This window comes from Nyctibius grandis, chromosome 6, assembly GCF_013368605.1.
Source record: "Nyctibius grandis isolate bNycGra1 chromosome 6, bNycGra1.pri, whole genome shotgun sequence".
NCBI classification, from domain to species: Eukaryota; Metazoa; Chordata; class Aves; order Nyctibiiformes; family Nyctibiidae; genus Nyctibius; species Nyctibius grandis.
In genome coordinates this window covers 64,510,943-64,533,413 of record NC_090663.1, presented here as the reverse complement: position 1 = coordinate 64,533,413, position 22,471 = coordinate 64,510,943, and the positions used below count along the sequence as shown (strand labels likewise).

General features: G+C 43.5%; 1 protein-coding gene across 1 annotated transcript in view; it reads right to left on the bottom strand.

Moving 5' to 3' along the window:
• EPHA5 (EPH receptor A5) overlaps positions 1–22,471 on the bottom strand; it is a 208,058-nt gene that overhangs the window by 150,289 nt on the left and 35,298 nt on the right. The window contains 1 exon segment of the mRNA XM_068403694.1: positions 13,869–14,532. Coding sequence (XP_068259795.1) covers positions 13,869–14,532 — 664 coding nt within the window.

The following is a 22,471-nucleotide window of genomic DNA, read 5'->3' as shown; positions in this document are numbered from 1 at the left end:
GCCCCAGACACACCAGGGTACTCGCTTTCAAAGCGTGTGTTCATTTTCTGTTATCTGACACAAAAACAACATTGTGTTCTGCATTAGACTGCAAAAACCCTGCCCTTGAAATTCCTCTGTCCCAGCCAGGAGGAGGCAAGCAGCAAGGCAGTCACCTAAGCCAAGCACTCCGTTCCTCCTAAAGGGAAACTCAGGAGGGGAAAACAATAAAACAATAAAACAATGCACATGCAAAACGAGAGGGGCAGAAGGGAAGTGAGTCAGGGTTGCTGGAAAATATTTACTCGCGATTTCAACACAAAGGAATCTCGAGCGTTCCTCGCCATCGCTTCAGCGAGGGTGGCGTAGCGCAGTGGATTTGTTGCCACAGGCTATTTAGGGTAAAACTCTGCCATATTTACCCACCAGCCATGTCAGTGCAAGTTACTCCTCGGGGCCCTGACAGCACAGTATCACTTTGCAAAGCATGCCCAGCTGTACAAGGAGGCTACACCATCTTATGTCAGAAAGCAAGCGCATGCCTAAATCCTTTTTAGGAGAGCAAGAGAGATCAGAGGAATTGCTAACGATCTTGAAGCAAGGACAGCAGAAGCAGGAAGCCTGAGCCTGCCAACTCCACCAAAATTGATTCATAGGACCTTCAGCAAGTCACCCAGCCTTTGTGTCTCAGTTTTCCCTCCTAATACCTATCTACGCGCTTAATACGTGTGTGTACAGCTGACAGAAGGCTGGAAAACTCCTCCAGAAGGCAGCCAGGGAGAAATGTCAGAGCTAGAAAGCAGCAGTGAAAGACCTCCCAAAGATCCTTCAGATTAACATTATTCTTTAAGTAGGCACTGTGGCAGAGAGGGATCACTGCAGCTCATCATGTTTTCCAAGTGCTGCTCTGGAAGCTACAAGCACCTGCAGCATCATAATCTCAGGATATGGGAGTGACTCAGCCTCCTGAATGATGGACAAGGAAGGCACCAGGATCTCAGGGGTGAGAGTGCCTTGCCTTTAGGGAAAGGAAGGATCAGATGAATCACAGCACTGTGTAACTCCTCTTCCTACGTGACTCTTCTCCAGTGGGCTCATTACTGGCTGAGGGCGAGGTAGTGGTAGTTTCCTGAACTAAGAAGGAAAGGCCAAACCCTCTGCACCACAAACAGGCTTTGCAAGTGAAAGCCACCGCTTGCTAGACCTTGTGCAAACCAGTCAGCCAGCATCTCCCTTGCTCGTAGCTGCAGCTCACGTGGGTTCCTGGAGCAGGGTAGGAACCCTGACACTGAGAGGTAGCCAAGGGCACCTCATGTTTAGCCCTTGTGCTTAAAGGAGCCCTGCTAAAAAGAGTCTTCCCCAGCCACAACCCTCAAGGCAGGAATGGAGATGCTTGAGATCTGTGCTGGGATATTGCAAGCAGCCACAGTGCCATAGCAGCAGCACGACCTCAGCACTTCACACCTGCAATGAGATATTGCTGATAATTAGCATTGAAAACACTACTGATGTAAAACACAGCACTACTGACAACACCAGCGCTATCCCCAGTTCGTGTCAGATTGAAGGTGAGTATTAATAAAATCATCCTACGTCTCCCATGGTCCTGGAGCTCTATGCCCAAGCAAACCAGGACTTAAACATTAAAATTTTAGTCCTTTTGACACCTGAACTGTTTTCCATCAGCAAAGTGCCCACATAATTTATATATCATAAATATGATTTGGCAGGATTAAATATGAAAATATTATATCAAGGATTTGTTATTGGAAGGGAAACCACTTGCAGCATACAACAGCCCAACAGAAGAAAAGCCCGATTGCTGTGATGAATAATGCATATAGCCTACAGTACTAATTAACCTTGTACTCCAGTAAGATATTATGGAACAATAAGGCTAATTTGAATGTGGCCCAACACTTTTCCCAATGGCATCTGGAAATCGGTCTTTGGAACATGTAAAATTTGAATTTGTTAAACTAGAAGCCTTTGCTCAATAAATTTTCAGAAAGAATATTTTTGTCTCTCTATATTCACAGCCCACGCTGTTTGCATGGACATACACAATGCAAAACACAGAAGGGGACTCCACAACTAGAAATGGTCTACCTTGGCTTTCCATGGGCCCTCATCCATCTGTCAGCAGCACACAGTCTGTGACAATGTGCCTCTGACTAAATCCCACAGCGCCTCTGCAGACTCAGATGTCCTACAGACGTAACTGCAGCACGACCATGGCACAGCCTTGGTTTCTCCCGGATCAGAGTGGCAAAATGCTTACAAGCAGCTAACTGAAAATGAACACTGAAACTTTAAGATAATGCTTTTATGCCTCCAACCTAAAAGCAAATGCCTCCACCTGAAAACACTGACTCTGCTTTGGGCTGGTCTTGCTTTTCTTGTAAAATATTAATTTTCCTGTTAGCCCAAAGCTAAACATGGTATTAGAATAAACACACCTGCCACATTAGAAGCGCTGTGTTCTTAGTCGTGTGCACAGCACAAAGTGCAGCGAACTACTTGCACATACAGGCATGACCCAAGACACAGAAGGCATCATGTGCAGGCATCTTCATAAACACCTTTTGTAAGAGCATACGTTAAACCCTAAGTTTACACAGTCATGGGATCAAGTTTTCAGATAACACTGGCTAACTGCTTTATATACCAAGGTCTGATATAGCATTGCTTTATCTTGGAGAAAAAAAATAGGAAAAAAGCAGACTTTTTGGCTCTCTACAAGCACCCTTCTGCCCTGGGAATTGCTGGGAGGCCACCAAACCAAACAGTACCCTACAATATTTTGGAAGGGCAGTGCCCCCTGCCAGACCCTCATCTACCAGTGCACTTAACATGCTACATTTCAGAACCAGTACGTGACTGGCCACCTTCACCATCCAGATGACATAGCTCTTGTCAATGCCATTAGCCACGCTCAAAGCTCATTCAATAACAGACTCATACAATCATTTCACTTGTGCTCAAGCACCAGATTTCCAGCTGGCAGCCATCCCACACACCAGAGAGTGAAAACCCCACATAGCATACCAGTAAAAAAGCACCAGGAGATGTCTGACCTGACTGCTAAGTATTGTGTTACTGATGCATCCAGGAGGCAAGAGCCCAAAGACATCAACGACGACGATGCTAAATGCAGAGCAAGAGTCAGTTGAGCACACAGTACTGCAGCATCAGCTTAGGGAAGGTTTCCTAGGATGCACTAAGTCCTGCAAGCAGGCTCAAAGGGCTAACGTGCCATTTTAAACTGTAGAAAGAGGGAGGAGTGACTCAAAACTTCTTCCCTACTCTTTTCAATGGAGCACAGTGCAGAAACACATGGATGAACTTTAGCCTGTGTCCCCCTGCATGAGATGAGAAAAAGACAACCACAAAGAGCCAGAAACTCTGATATTTGGGAAGTTTGGAGAGGATCAGGATCAGACCATTTGCTCAGAAAGAAGTCTGATCTGAGTTACATCAATTACTATGAACTAAATTTCTACCCTATAGACTGCTCTGCTGGCCGACAGTGCAACACTTCATAAAGATCTAGGCCAGGAAATCATTCCGTTTTTAAGAATATATTACAAAAGATTATCACCTCCCTCCCACAAAAATTAGTAATAAAATCCCCACCAACTACAGAAAGCACAAGATCACACTGCAGCTCACTTCTGCCAGGAAACATGCACCCAGATGTTTTAGTCTGGCAGCACTACCCTGCAGCAAGGGCTCTGAGTGCTATTTCTGCCAGGCTCACCAGGGCAGGCACCAACAGGACTGTTTCTTTCTCTCTCTAGTACTAGCTAGGCTCCCAATCTGGACCGAAATGCCTTTGCACATGAATGAGCAATTAAGTCTCTCAAGCATAATCTTGCATCTGGCTGTGCAGGCCCGCAATGCTCTGACTCAAGCCGTGTCTGTAGGCATTACCCCTGTCTAAATTCCCTGCTGCTGGCTTTGTTGGAGGATGCTACTGCTGTCACAACACAAGAGCAGGTCCTAGCTGCTGTGACACTTCATTTGTCTGGGCAGCAGCATGCCTGGAAGGATGACTGCCCTGTTTTAGTGGAAGTATGCAAGACAATCAAGGCCAGCTAAGCAAACTAGTTTTGACATCTTAAATCATGCTTGAACTGTGAGAGTAAAGAAAAATAATGTAAAAGCTCTTCTGAAAAAAAAAAAAGCTGTACAAATAAATAATACAGGCCAGCCTTGTGCATGGGAACGGGAGAAAAGCTTTTATCTGATCCTGACTGGGGACTTCGGGTAGGCAGAGAGATAAAGATTATTTTGCAAGAGACACCTGCCTTTTTCTGCAGAGGTTTGTAGCCATTTCCATGCATTTCACTTCTAGGATGAGTCTCTTGCTGATCACCTGCTCTGGCACTGAAAGAGCATCAAGTGCTCAGGCAAAAAGATGCCCCAAAACCAGGTAGGACAGGAAGCGTGAAATCCCGTCATCTGTATGCTTATCCCTTACCAGCACACTCATATGCATGCAAAAGCCCTGATCAACATCTGACTTCGTACCGGAGGGTCCCACAACTGGTTTTGCCACAGTACTCTGAGCCTTTATCATTTTTCTTCTCAAATTCCCTCTGCAGACACTTTGCTCTAGAGGTTTCTTCCTGGAGAGATAATATTCAATCGGCTGCAAGTCAACCACTGCGATGCAGGAAATGCCACCAGTACAGGGTCACAGGGCATCCATCGACCTTGGTGATAGGCCATTGCGCTTCCCCATCATCCTGAATGCTTTCCTCTCTGTTGTGGATTTCTTCCAGTAATTAACATGCCCAATTGCCTTGGATTTATACTAATAAAACACTGGCTCCTGTCCCAAGATCCCATCATCACTGGTGCTTCTTGAACCCATACAGAGCCCCAGCAGTAATGAAGTCCACAGTCCTGGCTCTGTCACTGCCTGGGTTGCAGGCTATCTGCAAAGCGGGTCGGAGCTGGGAAGCTGCAACCCACAGGCTGCTTCTGCCAAATACCAAATTAGCATATTCCCCATGCTCATAGGGAGCAGCTTTTCCTTTGGCTCCACAGTAATTAAAAAGCTTCCTTTCCAGGCAGCTTTCGAAGGCAACGCTGTGACCTCTGTCACTGTTGCAAGGGCCGACAGACTGTCCGACTCAGTGTAAGACCTCTAATGCATTATTTGGGCAATTAGTACTGTAGCAGAGTGACCCTTATGACCACACAGGATGAGCCATTTCACTCAGGGGATGGTATTCGTGACTCCGGAGTTCAATAAAGATCATGTTGGCTCCCTATGAAGGCTTGCTTTATTCAAGTAATACTAGTCACACACATGCAGAAGGACTGAAGAGTCTGCTGGGGCAGGAGATGCTTTTTTATCTATATGCAGAGGGTCTGGTACCAATAATGCTGAGGCTTTGGCAGCAAAAGGGACCTTTGGGCAGAGATGGACTCCTCCTCATCACAGCTTCCACACTAGACAGAGGCTCCAGTTGATGTTACAGTCCTGCTCAGAAAATGCACCTCCAGGACAAATGTTTTTTTTTGAAGGAAAGCATCTAACTGAGGTTCAAAAACAAGCCTTTTGCAAAGACAACTTCTGTTCAAATTCCAGCTCTAGAGGAATGGTAAGTTTTTTGTTACTTCCCAATGAATCGCCCTGGAGATGAATGATCTTACAAGGGTCTTAGACTAACCTAAGACCATTAAAAGAGCACATGGGATCAAGTACAGCACTAACAGCCAGAGCCTGGTTCAGGCTCTAGCCTCTGTCTGGCACTGAACAATTCAGCCTCTGGCCCAAGGCTGTCATTTGTTAAATGGTGAATAGTGACTCTGACTTCCTTCATAAAGTAGATCCTTCCAGATCCAACAGAGAAAAGCCCTTTGTATGACCTGGAAATGTTTTTAACGGTCTGTATTAACTATTTCTTTCCTCACACTGAACCAGTCACATCTGAAGTGCCAGCAAAACTACTCAAAAGCCACTCAAAGCCTACCATGAGGACTTGACTCAGGATATGCCACCAAGTCTCACCACAAGAATGGGTCATGTCCCAAGCTGGCACTGCCTCCTGTGCCACACTGGCCAGGCAAATCTGCCATGAGAGTTGAGCCCACCACCATCACCACCACAGTGAGCTGTGCAAAAATGCCAAGCTGAAGATGCAGATGAAGATGCTCTGCTGATGCGTATCCTCTCCCACCCACTCTGCTTCCAGGAACATAACCTCGGGTGGCGCAGGGAGGCATGCAGGCAGGGACAGCCTTGTTTCACCCCCCAGCCAGTGGATCTGACCTGATAACACCATTGAGCTGCAGCTCTCAGAGCTTGGATTTTTTTTTTTTTGTGGGGTGGGAAGGATTTTCCTTGGCCTTAACTCGTTTGACTGTCATTTACAATGAGAAGAAAGTTGTTCAAACTTCAGCTGTTTTTTTAAGGACATACATTTATAAAGATAAGACAGGTATATGAAAGTAATAAGGGACATCCACAAGCCTTGCATTGTTCCTTTTGTCTTTTTCTTCTTTAATCTGTTTTGGGTATACGGTTTGGGGTTTATAGCCTCGCTCTTCGAGTTCATTCCAGTATTAACAACCTCATAGCCAGCCTAAGGCAAATCAAAAATGGAAGCACATCAGTACCACACTCAATACAACCTTAACCACGTGTTGTTCGTGGATACCATCGTGTCTATACTAGATTAACTTCATCAGTGATAGAAAATCGCAAACTTCCAGCAAAATAAGCAGGCATCTCTGTTTACATGAACAGCAGATTCACCTCTTTCTGCAGACATCTGTGTTGCAGACTCTTTGCTCTTATTGCAGTCTACTGAACACTTATGTATACGAGATAGAAATTTATCCAGCTAAAGAAATTAAATAAAAAGCTGCAAATCTGTTCATATAAGGCACAATTGTAGCCTCCTTCTGTGGAGCCTGGATTTCAAGCTCAATGTTAACGCAAAGCAAGTTAAAATGGTCAAGTTATAAAGCATGCAGAGAGAAAAGCTTACTATTGAAATGTCAACACATCATTAACTACTGCTAAGTGTTTCTAAATGAGAAACACAAAACTGAAAACCTAAATTATGAACAAAACATAATAGTACAACTTCATTTTAATATCCCATATAAATCAGGTGGAATGAGGGTTCTGACAAACAAGCTCTGGCAGACCCTTGGCAGTTCAAGAGGTTACAGCCCTTCTGCTAACTATCACCACCCAGGGATAGTGCCCACAACTTTCTTATTTGCCCCCAGGCCAGGGCATCAAGACAAGCCCTCCATTGGTCACATCACCTCATGGGCAGACTATCCAGTTCTGCAGAGCCAACAGCAGCTTCCAGCAATGGGACAGAGAGGGCAGCTGAGGACAGCCATATCTTAAATCAAGGCAATTAAATTCACTGCATTGCCAACCAGTATTCATGTACTTTATCCTTAGTATTCCTCCAGAGTCTTTAATTGTTTCTAAAAACCCACAATTAATAAGCAAGCTGTTTCCAAGCAATTCAAAGTTGAAGGTGGCAATCAAAGGAACCTAACAGCATCACAGCTAACACTCCTTTTCTCCTGCAATACCTCTCCCATCCCATAATTTAATAAATTCCCTAAGCTACCAATGGATACCCTATATTCAAGAATGCTAAAACCAAACAAAGTTAGTATTCAAGTAAATATCAGTTAGTTACCTAAGACCAGACTAAAAAGCATACCCTAAGATCTGCCCCAAAATATCTTATGGCTAAGAAGCAAACATGACCTTCACAGTTTACACTTTCAGAGCCATTTCCAAACCTTATTTTATTTGCACTGCTCAATCTCTACTTTGTGGTGGGAATAAAGCACTCCTTAACTGTCCTTCTGGAAGGTGACTGCACAGCAGTCACACTGCAAAGAACAGTAAGGTTAAGTTGGTCCAAGTAATGGTCTAAAAGCATCACTGTAGAATGAGGAAAAGATCTTCAGAGTCATTGGGGTTATGAGCATACAAGTGCAGAAGGTTACAGCTCATTAGCAATGCATTATATATTGCACATACACAGATACTACTATAATGAAGGCAAATACAGGTGAAAAATAAAACAAAGAGTAGTATTTAATCAATCCTGTTGCAACACAGTTTTCATCTGTGGAAAACATTTCCCTGCTCTTGTTAATTGTTTCAGCTGCAGAACAAAACACCTAAATACATACACGTACACACCTCTCTACAGAATAAAACACATTTCCCCCCTCCAGTGACAACTGCCTTTTGCTGAAGTGTAGCATTCAAGTGATTTTCTTTACAGTTGAAAAATACACACTGTGTGGCCAAAAATTCAGCTATTCTGACGCTGGTTGGTTTTGTGCCTAATTAAAATTAACTAGGCACTTCAGCTCGTAATTATATAAACACCTACCATGCTATACTCCCAGTCAATTTGGTTTTAATCAGAAAAATGCATGAGAAGTATGAATGATGAGCAAAGAACTCCCTGGAGGGGCAACTGTATTTCCAAATTCAGTATTCTCCATATACTGAATATTTCCATCAATGTTTTTCTTGCTATGTAATCACTTCCCAGTAGAACAATTAAAAAGAGATTTTTATTTTTTTTTTTTAATCCTTGGACTTTGCTTGCTTTCCACTCCACCACAAGGGTAAAAGCAGGCTTGCCTTATTCACCTGCATCCCAGTTGGGAAGTTTCCCACAAGAAAGACAGGATTTAGCAATACTCTGTCTTTCTAGCATCCGTAACAAGGAGTTTAGAGTGAGAATTCAGCCGACCTGAGGTGGAGAGGCAAGCAAGTTGTGGAGGGGGTTGAAGAAATGTTGCCCCCCTCCCTGCACCTACATCAGATACAAAACCAGGAACACTGGCTGCTTCAGAGCAAAAGCCTAATCTCTAACATAAGGTTACCTGTGTAGTAGCACGTTTCCACTTCCTAGAAATAAGGGGACATGGAAGCCAAAGGCTGAGCTGCAGCACTGAGTCATCCGAGGAAACCACACACAGTGAATTAGTTAAAAAAATAGGTTTTTATTTTGGTATCAGCTATATGTTTCATTCACAAGTCAAGCCTCTGGGATAGCTGCTGTGCAGACACAGAAACACGATAGTTTTCAAGCGTGGCTTTGCCACCACCGCCTTTGCAAGCCCTCGGTTAGCTCCCAACCCTCCACAGACAGTGCCTTCTGCTACCCACTGGCCGAGGGTCACTACCTCTGCCTGCCTGCTCCTGCACAGCTGCAGAAACACAATTGCCTTCGAATACCTTCTAACAGCTGATCAACAGGGGGGCAATCACTGCTCTGGGAAAGTGCCTTAAAACGTCTGCACTGATTGCACCGCTCTCAGAAGAAGATGAGTAACTCTGCTTTGCCCCCGATCAGCCAGCAACAAAATCACAAGAGAACTGATTCAGCAGGTAAACCTCTGATCTAAGTAAGCTAGCTACCTATGTCAATTAGTTTTAATTATATCCAGAATAAAAGACCTGCAAACATGAGGCTTTTCTGCAGGCTTTTTTCTTCTGTAAGAAATTCTCATTTCTCTTGGCAAGAGCTCAGCTGAATCGCAACACAAATAATGAACAAGCAGCAAAAATAAATATTGTTTTGTAAATGCACTGAGGTGTGTTCAAAGTTGATTAAGGAAAGAATAATCAAACAAACATCAATATTTAAGACAGCAGAAGGGCTTGAACATTTTAAAGTTGTTTTACAAAAAAAAATGTCTAAGTATTTCTTCTGGCAGCAATTCCTTTCTAAAACCAGAAAACCATACCCCCAACCCATCCTCCCTCGAGACCTCAGTTTCAAAGTTCTTCCTCAGAAGGATGAAGAAAGATTTCACTGAGCTTTCCTCCATTATCTTGTCCATACCTTGTAGCTGGCTAAAACCAGCTGTACTCCTTCTGATGTCTCTTGACGTAGCAGTATGCACCAATTCTTGGGAAGGAGAACCTTGTGACCTCCTGAACTCATGACTTACCTTTTCAGCTTGGCTCTCAGTCAGTGCTGTTTTTCTCTCCCTCTTTTTTTTTGTTTGTTTGTTTTTACTCAAATATTTAATTCATTTGTTATTCAGCTCTAAAAGCAGCTGAAAAAAAAAATCAGCTTTGCAAATCAATTACATCCACTGTTACCACTCTGCAGTCCCCCAGCCACTAGCAGGACCTCACCACTGCAAGTGTATGTGCGTCTCATTAGCTTAACATGTCAACATCCCCTCCCTTCCAGCAGCATGGGCTCCAGAGCCTTTAAAGGCATAAAAATAAGCACTTCTTGCTTCTCACTGAGAACATATTGGGCTCAAGGTGAGGATGAATACAAACAGAAGTGCCAAAAGGTGCCCTTTTCATGGTGACTTTATTCATTTCCTATGCAAACCCCAATGGTGAGCCCTGCTGTATACAGTAAGCAACTAAAATTGAAGTTACAATAAAACTCACCTATGCCAGTGCAGAAAGAAGGAAAGCATAGACTGGGGCAGATAAGAAATTGTTTGGCCAAACCCCTAAATGGGTAAAGACAGATTTCAGTGGTGCTACATCAAATTTCACAGCATTTTAGGATCTGGCCCTCAACTTTGGTTGAGTACTGCCTGCTAAGGAGGAGAGCACCATTAGGAGATTTGAAATGGGCCAAACAGACTTGCAAGTGGGTGTTTTCTTCAGGGACCCGTTCAGACAGCACTGGCTGAACCAAGCAAAGCCGATAATCATCAATTCTTTAGCAGCACCAAATCACCGCTCTGGAAACCAGCGTAGAAATTCACAGAGCAAATGCTTTCATTTATCTTATTAACTGGTACAGCAATTTATTCTTGTGAATAATGAACCTTAACACTCGTCCTTTATAAACATGTCCCAAAACAGTCACAATTTACCTCTAGCTGTCCCGTAGCAGTTGCTGATAAATGGGCCATGCTGCCAAAGGAGGTGTAAAAATCCAAGTAGTTTGAGTTCTTTACAGTAGCTATGTCCTAGCTGCCTATATTAATTGACAAAGTAAGACATTATATAAGGAGATTAGATCACGTCATATTTACAACCTCAGTGTCCCCAGTGAGAGAAATTGCTCACTTGTTACTGTCAGTGCCTTCTTCAAACAGGAACCCTGCTGACAAGATGATGAATTCAGAACACAGCTGCCAATTAATGCTTTGTAGGCAGAAGGGATTTCAATAGTTCCCGTATGTTTGTGAGGGTGACTGGGACTTACATCACCTCTAATAAGAGTGTAGTTTGCTCTGTCCAGACATGACACTAGAGCTTGGAAAATGTCATCTTTGCAGGAGAAGTTTTAATAAACAAAGCCAGGCTCTTTTGTGTCACAAGTGTTTCCCAAACTGTGGTCACTAATAACCTGCTTATGCCTAAGTGAAACCAAGCGGGGAGACCACTTGCAAGATGCACCCAAATAATTTACAAACCAAAGGCCAGAGGTTACTTAGGTGTTTGTCAAAGCTACACCGCAGAGTGCCAAGATGATCATTATGTCAGCCAGGAGCATGGAGTGCATTTCCTAAACACCAGTCAGGCTGTGGGGAAAAGAAAAAGAAAAAAAAAAAAACAACACATCTACAAGCACATAGGACCTTCCTTGGTACTACTTATTCTGCTTACAGGTTGCAAAGTTTAACTTTAGTGTCCTAGAAAAAAATCTCATCCTTGTCAATATACAAACCAGAAAGCATTTTACTCACACAGGATAGCAGCATGAACTCCATACACACTGAACTGAATGGCCCAAGGCTAAATGTCTCCTATTTACTGAGCATCTTGGAGCCAGCCATCAGGAAACACTCAGCAGGATGACCTGGGTTAAACACAGGACACCCAAATGGGGCCCTTGAAAAGACTTTGCTGTAGGCACTCGGATCCCAATGTCCCACTGATTTGGTGTTGGAATTTAGGGCTTCCCTACAAATAAGAATTATGGGCTTTTACAGCTCTAGACCAATTAAAGTGATAAACTCCTGACAAGGGTGCAGGCTGTAGATGAAGTATAAGATAGTTTATGTGCATATGCCTTATGACAGAAAGGCAAGGCTACATGACCACACAGCATCTTTACACTTCCAAACTATGATCACAGTCCTACCCAACACAGTCATAAATTGCAGGGCCAGATGCTGTCCTCTCAATTGACTAAGAAAAATAAATTTACAAAAAACAACTTCACACCCCAAAATGGAAAGTAGAACCTCAGATCACTAAGGTCTTCTGAGAGCACATCCCAGATTGCTTTCTCAGCATTACCAGAGATCCAAACACTCTATAGCCACAGCAGGCTCTTCAAAGATAGTCTCAGGTTTCTAGTTTAAACCAGTCCATTTTTTTGGTTTCATTTTTTTTTTTGGTGTTTTGTTTTTTGTTTGATTTTGAGATTTTTTAAGAGTGCTTTGAGATGCCCCATGCTGCTCATGCAGTGTAAGAGGGCAGGATTTGAAAGGTGACTAATGGATGTACCCCTTTCCTCCAAAAATTCTTACATGTGACTGAAGTCAGTGTCTAGACATAGCCCCCAAACCACTGCATGTTATTTTGGGACATGGTATTTTTAGCCATAATGAAGCAGGTCCTTGCTGATCTATCTGACCCACATCCCTCATCTGTGACAGTCTAGATTTCCTCAGCTTGAGCTAATGTTGATCTTAGCTCCCCTTGTGCAGTATCAAACATCAAGTCCAACTCTTCTTAAGTATCTTTATTGGCACAGGAAAAGCAAAACAACATACCTCCCTACATTTTTTCTCAAAGTCAACCCTTGACGGGACTTGAACTATGTAATCTTCAGGTTTGCTTTGGATATGCACTGATCTATCCTTTTCACCAACACTACAAACACAAATAACAAGTGTCTGGAGTGAGGTGAAGAGAAAATGCAACACTGACTTCAGCTGGAGTAGAATCCCTCTGCCTTCCCCACAGGTCATCTATTACTAAGTGCGGCAATTAAGATGGGACTGACGATCAACATATAATAATTTCACAAAAAGCAAACTGCATTGAAATCTTTTTTCCTTCCCCTTCTCTTTTATGTCCCAATAGGTTTTAAGCTACCTGTTATATATTTACAACAGAAGGCCAAATTTTATAAACAAGCATGTAATACAGCAAATCATACAATGAGATTATACACTCTTAGAATATGTTGCACTTCTTTAAAGTATTCTTTTTTTAGGTCTGGAGCTTCAGATACTCTAGATCTTTTGCACAAGACCCCTGATGATTCAGGAGACTTATGCTGACCAGCAACTCAGGAACCTCAGCCAGTTACTTGTGTGAAAACTTCAGCACATATGGAAGCATTTTTATCAGTAGGGCTTTAGGTTTAACTCAGAACAGCTGAGCAGCTTTGCATTAAACTATTTACCAGAGAGGAAAATCAATCAACTCACACCACATCAAATTCCCAGCACCCCCATAGAGTAATAGAGACAAACATACTCCTTTAAATACATAAACACATCTTGCACAGGGAGATAAGCCTCAAACATTCCCTGGTACAGTCCAGAAAAAGAAACCAAGCTTCTAAAATTCATAAGGAAGTGCTGATATTGAGAAAAAAATAACGTAAAGCTTTAAATAACAGATAAGATTGCAATCGCCTCATGGACCCAACAGTACCATGCTCCAAAGGTAATAGTGGCGTGCCAGATTCTCCTTGTCCACAGCCCTGTAAGCACCAGAAGGACGTGTACATAGGTGTCAAGACTCACTACATCCAGCCAAGGCCTCTCTCTTCGTGCTGTCGTGGTCATTCAAAGGACCTCAGTGGAAGTGAGAACTCAACCCACCAGCGTCAACTCAACCAGGCGTGAAAGGACACGGAAGAGAAGAAAGCCAAGACCACACATCACCTCAGCAGCCTCAGCACAGCACCCTCCCTGCAGACCCTTACCTTGGCAGGTGTTGTTCTTCTCCTCATACCCTGCCTTGCACAAGCACTTCCCAATGGGCACCAGCCATTCCCCCTCAGCACTGCAGTGCATCTTCGGTGCCTCATCAGTCACTGAGTGGTTGACGCAGAGGCCTGACACCTCTAACAGCTGTGAGGAATCCGCTCCCGTAATGGTGTCAGGAAAGCGGGCCAGGTTGCGGATCACCGATGGGCATTTCTTGTAGTACACACGCACGGAGACCAGGGCGATGCAGGCACCCACATCCTGGAAAGCAAGGTAAAATCCCTTTTTTGTTAGGGGCCCAACATCTCTCACCTCTGTGTTTAGCTTCATAACTCTGTCACCAAGGTCTAACTCTGTGAAGCTCTCATCAGCAGCTATGGTATCAATCTTGATGTACTGGTTTTCTTTGATGTTCCTCCCATCTTCATCATCTGATTCAAAATAATACATGTTAAAAGTCTCTTTGCAAGTCCCAAGTCCTCCTGGAAGGCTGTTACAGTCCCTCAGGGTGAATTTGAGCTCAATGAAGATGCGGGATGCCCCTTCATTAGAGATCCAGCTGGTCAGAAGCCAGTTGTTCTGATTCTGTTCCATTACCTTGCATACTTGGTATGTGTGTATTGGAGCGTAGTTTTCATCCACCTCACCAATTTCTTCCCACTGTATAAAAAGGAAAAGTATTACTTCTTTAAAACATTACAGCTCCCGCAAAATCTTAGCTTTTCCATCTAAGAGCACATTGGGATTCAGAGGTTCAGGAGGGCTTTTATGGGGAAAAAAATGTTTTAGATGGCAAAGTTTTCCATACTGGAGGCCTGATACATTCCTGACAAAGTCAGATAAAAGACCCTTTAGAAATATAAAAGGACGATAGTTAAAACCTTTTGTTTCACACATTTCAGAAGTGGGAAAACATACTGCTGGGTTTGTCCACTAGTTAGGGAACAAAACAAAAGCAGATGGGGCTACGAGTTGGCCTTTTCCAATGCATCCACATAGGAGAAAAAAAGCTATTTACAGTCCTTCTGCCCCTGCTCCCTCAGGCTCCTTTCTACCACATCCTCAAATCACTGCCCAACGCAATGAGGACAACCACATTTCTCCAAGCTATTCTCCCCACCAAACCGCCTGCCAGAAAATCAGCAGAGTGATATATGAAATAAATTGGCCTTTGCTCTCCCCAAGTGTGCTAGTCAGAGGAGCTCCCACTCATGCAAAGATAAGGTTACTTCCAATAAAGGTTACAGGGATCTGCAAATCTTGAGCTTTTTGTGTGCTACACAGGTTTTGAAGCAGAGCTCCAAATAACTTCTTGCAGCTGTTTGTGGGAATTTTAGCAACTGTTTTTTCATTTTATTTTGGTCACGGTCTGAAGTGCATCACTTGGAAGAAATGTTTTTTCCCGATCCAGCACACCACAGTCAGGAGCACTGCAACAGTGTCTACAACAGAAACACAACATTAATGTTTCCTCTCTCCTTTTGACAACTCTAGTGTCACATTAAGACATTAGATTGTAGTGTCAGTACATGTAGTGTCAGATTAAGGGGTTAACCCACATAAGTACAGCAAAGAACTTAGGAGAACCAGTGACGGTTTCAGTTTTGTTCCCTTCTACTTTTGACCTGCTCATCTGCAAGGGCTTAATTCCCAAAGCCTCCTCCATCCTCTGCTCGGCATTGCTGCTCGGATCTAGTCACAGCTGCGGATGCAGCACAAAGCAAACACAGAGAGCATAATTTAAAGGTGCTCCAGTACAAGGCAGTAGCTATATTCCAAGCTGCATATCCTCTAAGGCCAAAGGCCAATTTTTTTCATTGGAAACACAGCCTGAGATGAAGTTGAGAACCTTCTCAACCCAGATGCCATTACTGCAGAGCTGACAGGGAGCACCCTCAGAGTCAATATAACAATGAAGTTGTTTTAAGGGAAATGCTGCTCTTAAAATTTAAGTTAAAATGGCAGCAACAAGTGGCATAAAAACATAACCTGATGTTACAGTCCAAAATGAGATATAAATACCACCAGCAGCAAAGCATTTCCTCTCCTCCCTGACCTGGGATGTGAAAGCGGGGACTTCTGAAATTTCAGCCAGGCACGCCTGCCACAATGCACAGAGTTCACATGTACCACCAGTCTTCCAACTGAGGAACTGAACCTGAGGACATTTTTGTCATGCTAAGCAGTATTTTCATTTCTAAACCCTTTTTATGTCCCTGGGCTTAAACAGGCCATGACCCTACCATGATTAACATGTACTTGTTACTTTGCCTTTCCTGGCAGTGCCACAGTTAGCTGAAGATATGCCTGCAGAGAAAGCTAGGCAGATCTGTGCAGGATTCATGCCTAACTTTGAGGAGAGGCAATTAACAATTACAAAGAGTAGAAGCATTGAGAAAACACACAGGAAAAGTATGCAAGGTAGCACAAATCTCCAGCTAGCTTCTCTACGTTCCAGTAAATAGGGTAGGTTTAGATACACGAAACTAAAAGGCAGGAAAGCACCATTCTTCAGCTACTGTGGTTAAGTGCTAAATATGCTGTGCATACATACTTCCAAGTGGATTCGTTTAACATGATGCTACGTAAATGTGAAGTCTTATTTTTATCACAGTGGCAATTCTCCACTTGATGAAAAAGGAGGGTATCCCTCCACTCCCCCCAACCCAGGCAGAGGTCCCTGCCAAATCAGACCAGGGGACAGGTGAGCACATCCCAATATAGCGCAGGAAGGACCTTAATGACTTTAAACCTTTTTCTTTTTCTGGCTGGAGGTCAGAGGATCACCCATCAATCACACGCATCAACCAGCAGACAGAGAGAAGTGTTAACCTCCAGCACAATGTAGTGAAAAGCATTTGAGGGCTGGAAATTGCTCAGACCAGTTTTAGCAAGGGGGGATGTGTATGGATGGCCACAAGGTACACAGTGCAACTCTGTACAACATTTAGGGAGCATCTAATATGTATTTCCTTCAGAGAACTGACGTTTGCAGCGACTGTGATGTTGCAGTAATATCATTAGTGACCTAATTTGAAGGCATATAAAAAACCATAACTTCTTTTCTTTAACACTTGCCAGATCAATTTTCAAAGACATCATGCTCTCCAGAGTTACAAAGTTAAACTCATTTCCATCGCTGCTTCAGGAATTGTGTTAGTGGGAGTGAGTATAAGAAAGTTCATTTGTTAAAAAACTAAATCCAGTGATTCTAATGGTTGCTTTCATGCACTGAAAGCACTAAACACTGTGAGGAGGACGGTTCAAGCATAAATACATCAGCTGAGCTGGAGACTATTCTCAGCTGCAAGAAATGGCACATGACCTAACATCTCAGGCTTCAGGATGTGCTGCATTTCCAGCACCACACCCTGGATCAGAGCAAGTCCTGCCATCACCACCTGCCATCAAACCCAAAGCAATAGCCAGAGAGCAAGAGGAAAGGGAGGTGCTAATGAGCCAAGGCTGCTTATCTCTGTATAATCCTCAAGGGAAAGCCAACCAGATTTTATCAGAGCAGCCACTATTGTGCAGAATCTCTGCTCTGTCATTTAATCCCATCTTGTCTCTCCTATCTGCATGTAGGAGCACACCGTTTCTTTCTCTTCAGCCGGGTCTGCCTCTCCCCAGAGACTGCAGGCAGCCTGGCACCCTTCTGCTTTTACACCCCTCCACAAGAAGGGGATGGGGGTATGAGCCCCTGCACCTTCTGCCTGGTCCCAGCTTCCCAGTCACTACAGACCTCGGACAAGTATTTTAACCGACAAAGGAATACAAACTAGAGGATAAAACGCAGTGCCTTATGGTTAATGAAAATGAAAACTCACCACATTAAAGAGACAACATCTAGCTGAAAATACTGGCATAAAAAAAATTAAGTACAACTGGAAAATTGTGTAATATTATAATTCCTCTCTGCAGCACATATTTTTGAGATATAAATCAACCCCGTCTGCAGGATTAAAACAAAAATGCAACCGTTAATTTGGTGCTAAATGTTTTCTCTATGTCTTTAATAGCTCTAAGGAGGAAAACACAACTGCATTTCAATGGCCTGATGTTAAATCATTTATAGAAGACCTATTTCTGAATCAGAAATTTCCAGTACGCTACTGCTGGTGAGTTAACAGAAGCTAAAGACTGCACTCAGCTCCATCAATAGGAAGCATGCAATTCAGGCAGGCTGTCTGCCTATAGAAAGGCCAAAGATATCACACATCTAACTAAAAATATAAGAGCTAAAAAAGCATTCAGTGGAGCAGCCTTGGGTTAAACAGACAATTTTAAAACACATTCACCAGCTGTCTGCTACTCAGGCTTGTTTCTAATCTCCAGGATTCCAGGACCACAATTTGCTACCACAGCACAGAAAAAGGCTGCTGCCCCAAAAACAAATACTGACAGCAGGGATGAAAATTTTAGAGCTTTTGTTTATTTGGTTTTGGGGGTTTTTTTGCAAGGAGAATTTTTGTTGTTGGTCTTCAGTAACTCACTCTCTTTAGCAGCCACTAAAGGTGGCATGGAAATTTCAAGCCTCTTTCCTAATTCCACACATCCTAGGCACTGCTGAAAGAGAAATTAGGCATTTAGCAAAATCCTAGGAGTCTTAAGAGGGAAAGGGAGCTTAAAAGCATTAAGCAAAGGGGTTCCTAAGACTTACCTGGAACCTTCCCAGCAGGACTCCCTCCCTCCAAGGACTTTGCAACCTGCCTCTGTTCCCACCACCTATTTCACAGGCTCCCTGGGCACAAGAAGCCTCATCCTCTCCCATTTCATTTTCCACCCCATCACGTGGAGCTCTGCAACATATGCATGTTAATTCAGGTATCTGCTGCCACAAAGATGTAAAACTGGAAAAGGATTTATGCATTTTCACCATTTTTTCTTTTGGAGAAAGGTAAGCCCGTCACAGATCTCAAATCCCAGGCTTTGAATGTGTGGAAGCATCTGAGATACCCCACACACTCTGCCCACAGAGAGAGGAGGGTAATTTTATCCCAAAATCCTGCTGTCAAACCCAGCATGAGTACACACTGTTGCAGAGCAGAGCACAGCGTGGGGCTATGCAAGTCCTATGCCAAGTTGAAAGGGGAGACCTGCTGCCCTTCCAGAAGGGCAGACCAGCCCAGTGTTCAGCTCTGTGCTATTTATCCTGCCTTTCATCCTGGTAATATTTGGGCAGTCTCTTCGATTCCTTTTATGCAGCTGATGTTAAGACGTGGCTGCCAATCAATAGCCTCCAGCTCAGCTCCCACATGCAGATTTCCTCCCGCTACTCAACTTTATCTTGCAACCTGCTCCTTCCTTCCCTTTGCTACTCTCCTCCCATCACAAAAGACAAAAATTTGGTTTGGTTTTTTTTTTTTAGCTGCCTGCCGGCTTTCCACCTGCTATGGCATTACAAAGCTGAAGCAAGTAAAAAGCAGGTTCTCCCCTGCACAGTTTCAGTGACTTCAGTGAGGTCACGTTAGGCTAAATCTCTAGTGAAAGCCAGGCAGAGCATTACGCATCTTTTCTTCTGCACTGCAGAAGGTTTTGCAGGGCTTTGCTAGCTGTAAAATAAGGCTGGCTGGGTCACCATCTTGCCTGTAGCAAAACACCACTTACAGACATGCCAGTCCCAAAATTCAACTACTTCAAAGCCTGCCACCAATACTGTGAGTTTTATCAACATGCCCTGCATTGCTCAGATACTCAGCTCTGGAGCCAAATGAGTCTTTGCTTTTGCTGGGGATGTTTCAGTCTTCATTAAAAGAACAAGGATTTTGCTTGCTCAAAGAACAAGAACACAAAATAGGAAGTACTCAAAAGTCACCTTATTTGTAGCTCCTTCTAAAGTGATGCTGACCTCAGGACTGGCAGGAGCAAAACAGTTCTGTTTTGAATGCTAGCATTGGCAAGAGGTATATGTATAACCTGTATGACCTCACGGCAGAGTCCACCAGCACCTGATGGAGCACTTGGGAAGCCTGGTCCCCTCCCACAGCGAGGGACAATGACCCAAACCACTCTTAAGCAGAAGAAAAATGCAGTGACCTGACACAATGCTGCAAGTTTGCAAGTCTGCTCTTCCCAATGGAGAAGCAGTGCAAGGAGCAGAGCACAGACATGGCAAGCAGCTCAAGATCTACAGGATGAACAGTGCCCACTACACACCACTTCCAGACAGAACAGAAAGAAAAACGGCTTTGCCCAGCTCTCTTCCACCACTGCCAGGTCACTGGATCCTGTTTTAAACAGAGTCCTTGGGCAACAATTTTTAAGCATTTGTGCCAGTGTGACAACTCAGGCTTAAAGTTCAAATTCTGCTTCAGGGCAGGACGCTTGCTCACTGGGACAGCCCCCCAGCATCCCCCCTCCTGCCCTGCACCAGTCAGACAGTAGAAGGACACCAACCACAGGCATGTGACTTTTTCCAGTAAATCACAAATTTGAAATAAAAATAATCAGGAAACCAAAGCAATTTATGTACTTGGATCAAGTTAGGAAAGGAGAGGAGGGTGAAGAAAAAAAAAAATATCAGTAAAGGGGAAAACAGTGATTTTGACAGCCTTCCAAACCATGTGTTTACCATCTTCTCTTCCTGAATTTAAATGAAAGAGGGCAGAAAAAAAAGAATTAATATGAAAACTGTTCTAGAGTAACCCAAACTAGTTCTTTCAACTTCAAACACACTTTTTTAAATTTCAGCTACCAAAACAACAACAGAAAAAGCCTTATTACTTGTGAAGACAAACTTTTCCAATACCAACATCCACTTTTATAATGCAAAAGGTGAAGAGATTCCTATGCAGCCTCAGCCTGTTTTGGGGGGTTTGGAGCTCATTTAAAGGGCAGGAGCCAGTATCAAAAGGTAAACGCAGTGAGTTCAATACAAAAAATATTCAGCCCAGTGTTTATTAATACCTTTAAATACCAGAAGCAGTTGTAACTGCCCAGGATCTTACCACTTCCATATATCTGATACTCCCCCCACCTGAGGCTCAAGCCTCATATTGGATGGCAATTTTACAACTGAGACATTTATACATACAAACTTATCTTCCTACTGACAGCAGTTACTAGTCAAGCAAAAAACATAATGGGTAACAGACACAGAGGATAGAGAGGATCTGATTAATCTCCCTATTCAGGCAGAAATATGATCTAATGATATTAATTTTAAAAGCTGAGTTTCCAAAGAAGGAACCTAACTTTTTCTGGTGGTTTGGCACATTCCTCTCAATTTGTCCAACTAGGAAAATAAATAAAAACAAATAAGAATACCACAACTTTTGGGTTACACTTCTAATTTTACTACTGGATTGCAGTTTTCTGCTGTTTCTTACAATGCCAGTCTACTTTTGCCACTAAGCTGCACAGTCCAGCTAACACACAGCCTCAGAATACCCTGAAGTTAATTACCTAAAGTGAATGTGAGTTTCCTCACTCATTACAGGAGATTTCCCAGCCAGAAGCTAAGGATCATTTTTCATAATCTAAAACATAAGTGGGGGAAGTAAATTGCAAAGAAGTATGAACTGGAATTTTAAAGCATCTTTGAGACATGCCACATCTGACTAGTGAGCTTTTTTCTCCATCTCTGTATTAACCAAACATTCATATTCCCTGCTATCCCACATGTGATACTTGCCTAGCTGAAAGCAGACTTAAGTCACTTCCATTACCGCCCCGCTCCCCCCGAAAAAAACAACTTAAAGAGCAAATTCTCACTGCAGCAACGGAAAAGAACAGCCACGTGCTTCTGAATAATAACCTCTTTCAACACGTGAGCAGCAAAGGTGTTAACAGGAGAAAGAGAGCCTTACTCCATGTTAAAGGCTACTCACACTGCATCAAGATTTAACAAGGCTCAATTTTACTTGATGCCAAAGTTTTATGTACTGCTTTGCACTGTGACAAAAGGGCAGGAGAGGGATTAGCGAATGTCACGGTTTAAAGCTGGGCCGGCTATTAAACCTGTGGCAGATGCTCTCTGTTATCCCCCCCCCTCCCCCCAAAGGGAAAGGGAAAAGGGAGAGAGACTTCCGGGTTGGAAAATTAAAACAGTTTTAATAAACTATAATAATGAAAAAGAGTATAATAATAATAATAATAATAATAATAGAAATAATCAAATATATACAAATATATATACAAAACCAAGATTGAGCTCCCCTGAAGTCAGCCACGTCACCACCGGCACTGCAGGGCAGGCTCTGGAAAGGCCCAGGCTGGGCCTAGCAACGGTCGAGAGCTGGATTCAGGGATGCACGGATCGGGATCGGGGGCAGCAGGAAAACAGACGGAGTCCTCCTTGGACACCGGCCATAGCAGAAAGAGAGCGAGACCCTCGTGATCCCCCCGCTTTATACCGAGAATGACGTGTATGGGATGGAACACCCTCGTTGGTTAATTTTTGGTCACCTGCCCTGTCTGCTCCCCCCTGCAGCTGCAACCCCCCTTTGGCTCTTCACTCGTAAGCAGTGAGGAATTCAGCAGTGACCTTGGTTTCTCTAAGACTAAGTACAGCAAGAGCCTTACTGCACAACATCCCTACCGGTGCCTCAGCGATAACTACAAACTTCGAGCGTTATCAGTCCTGGAAGCAGACACTGTC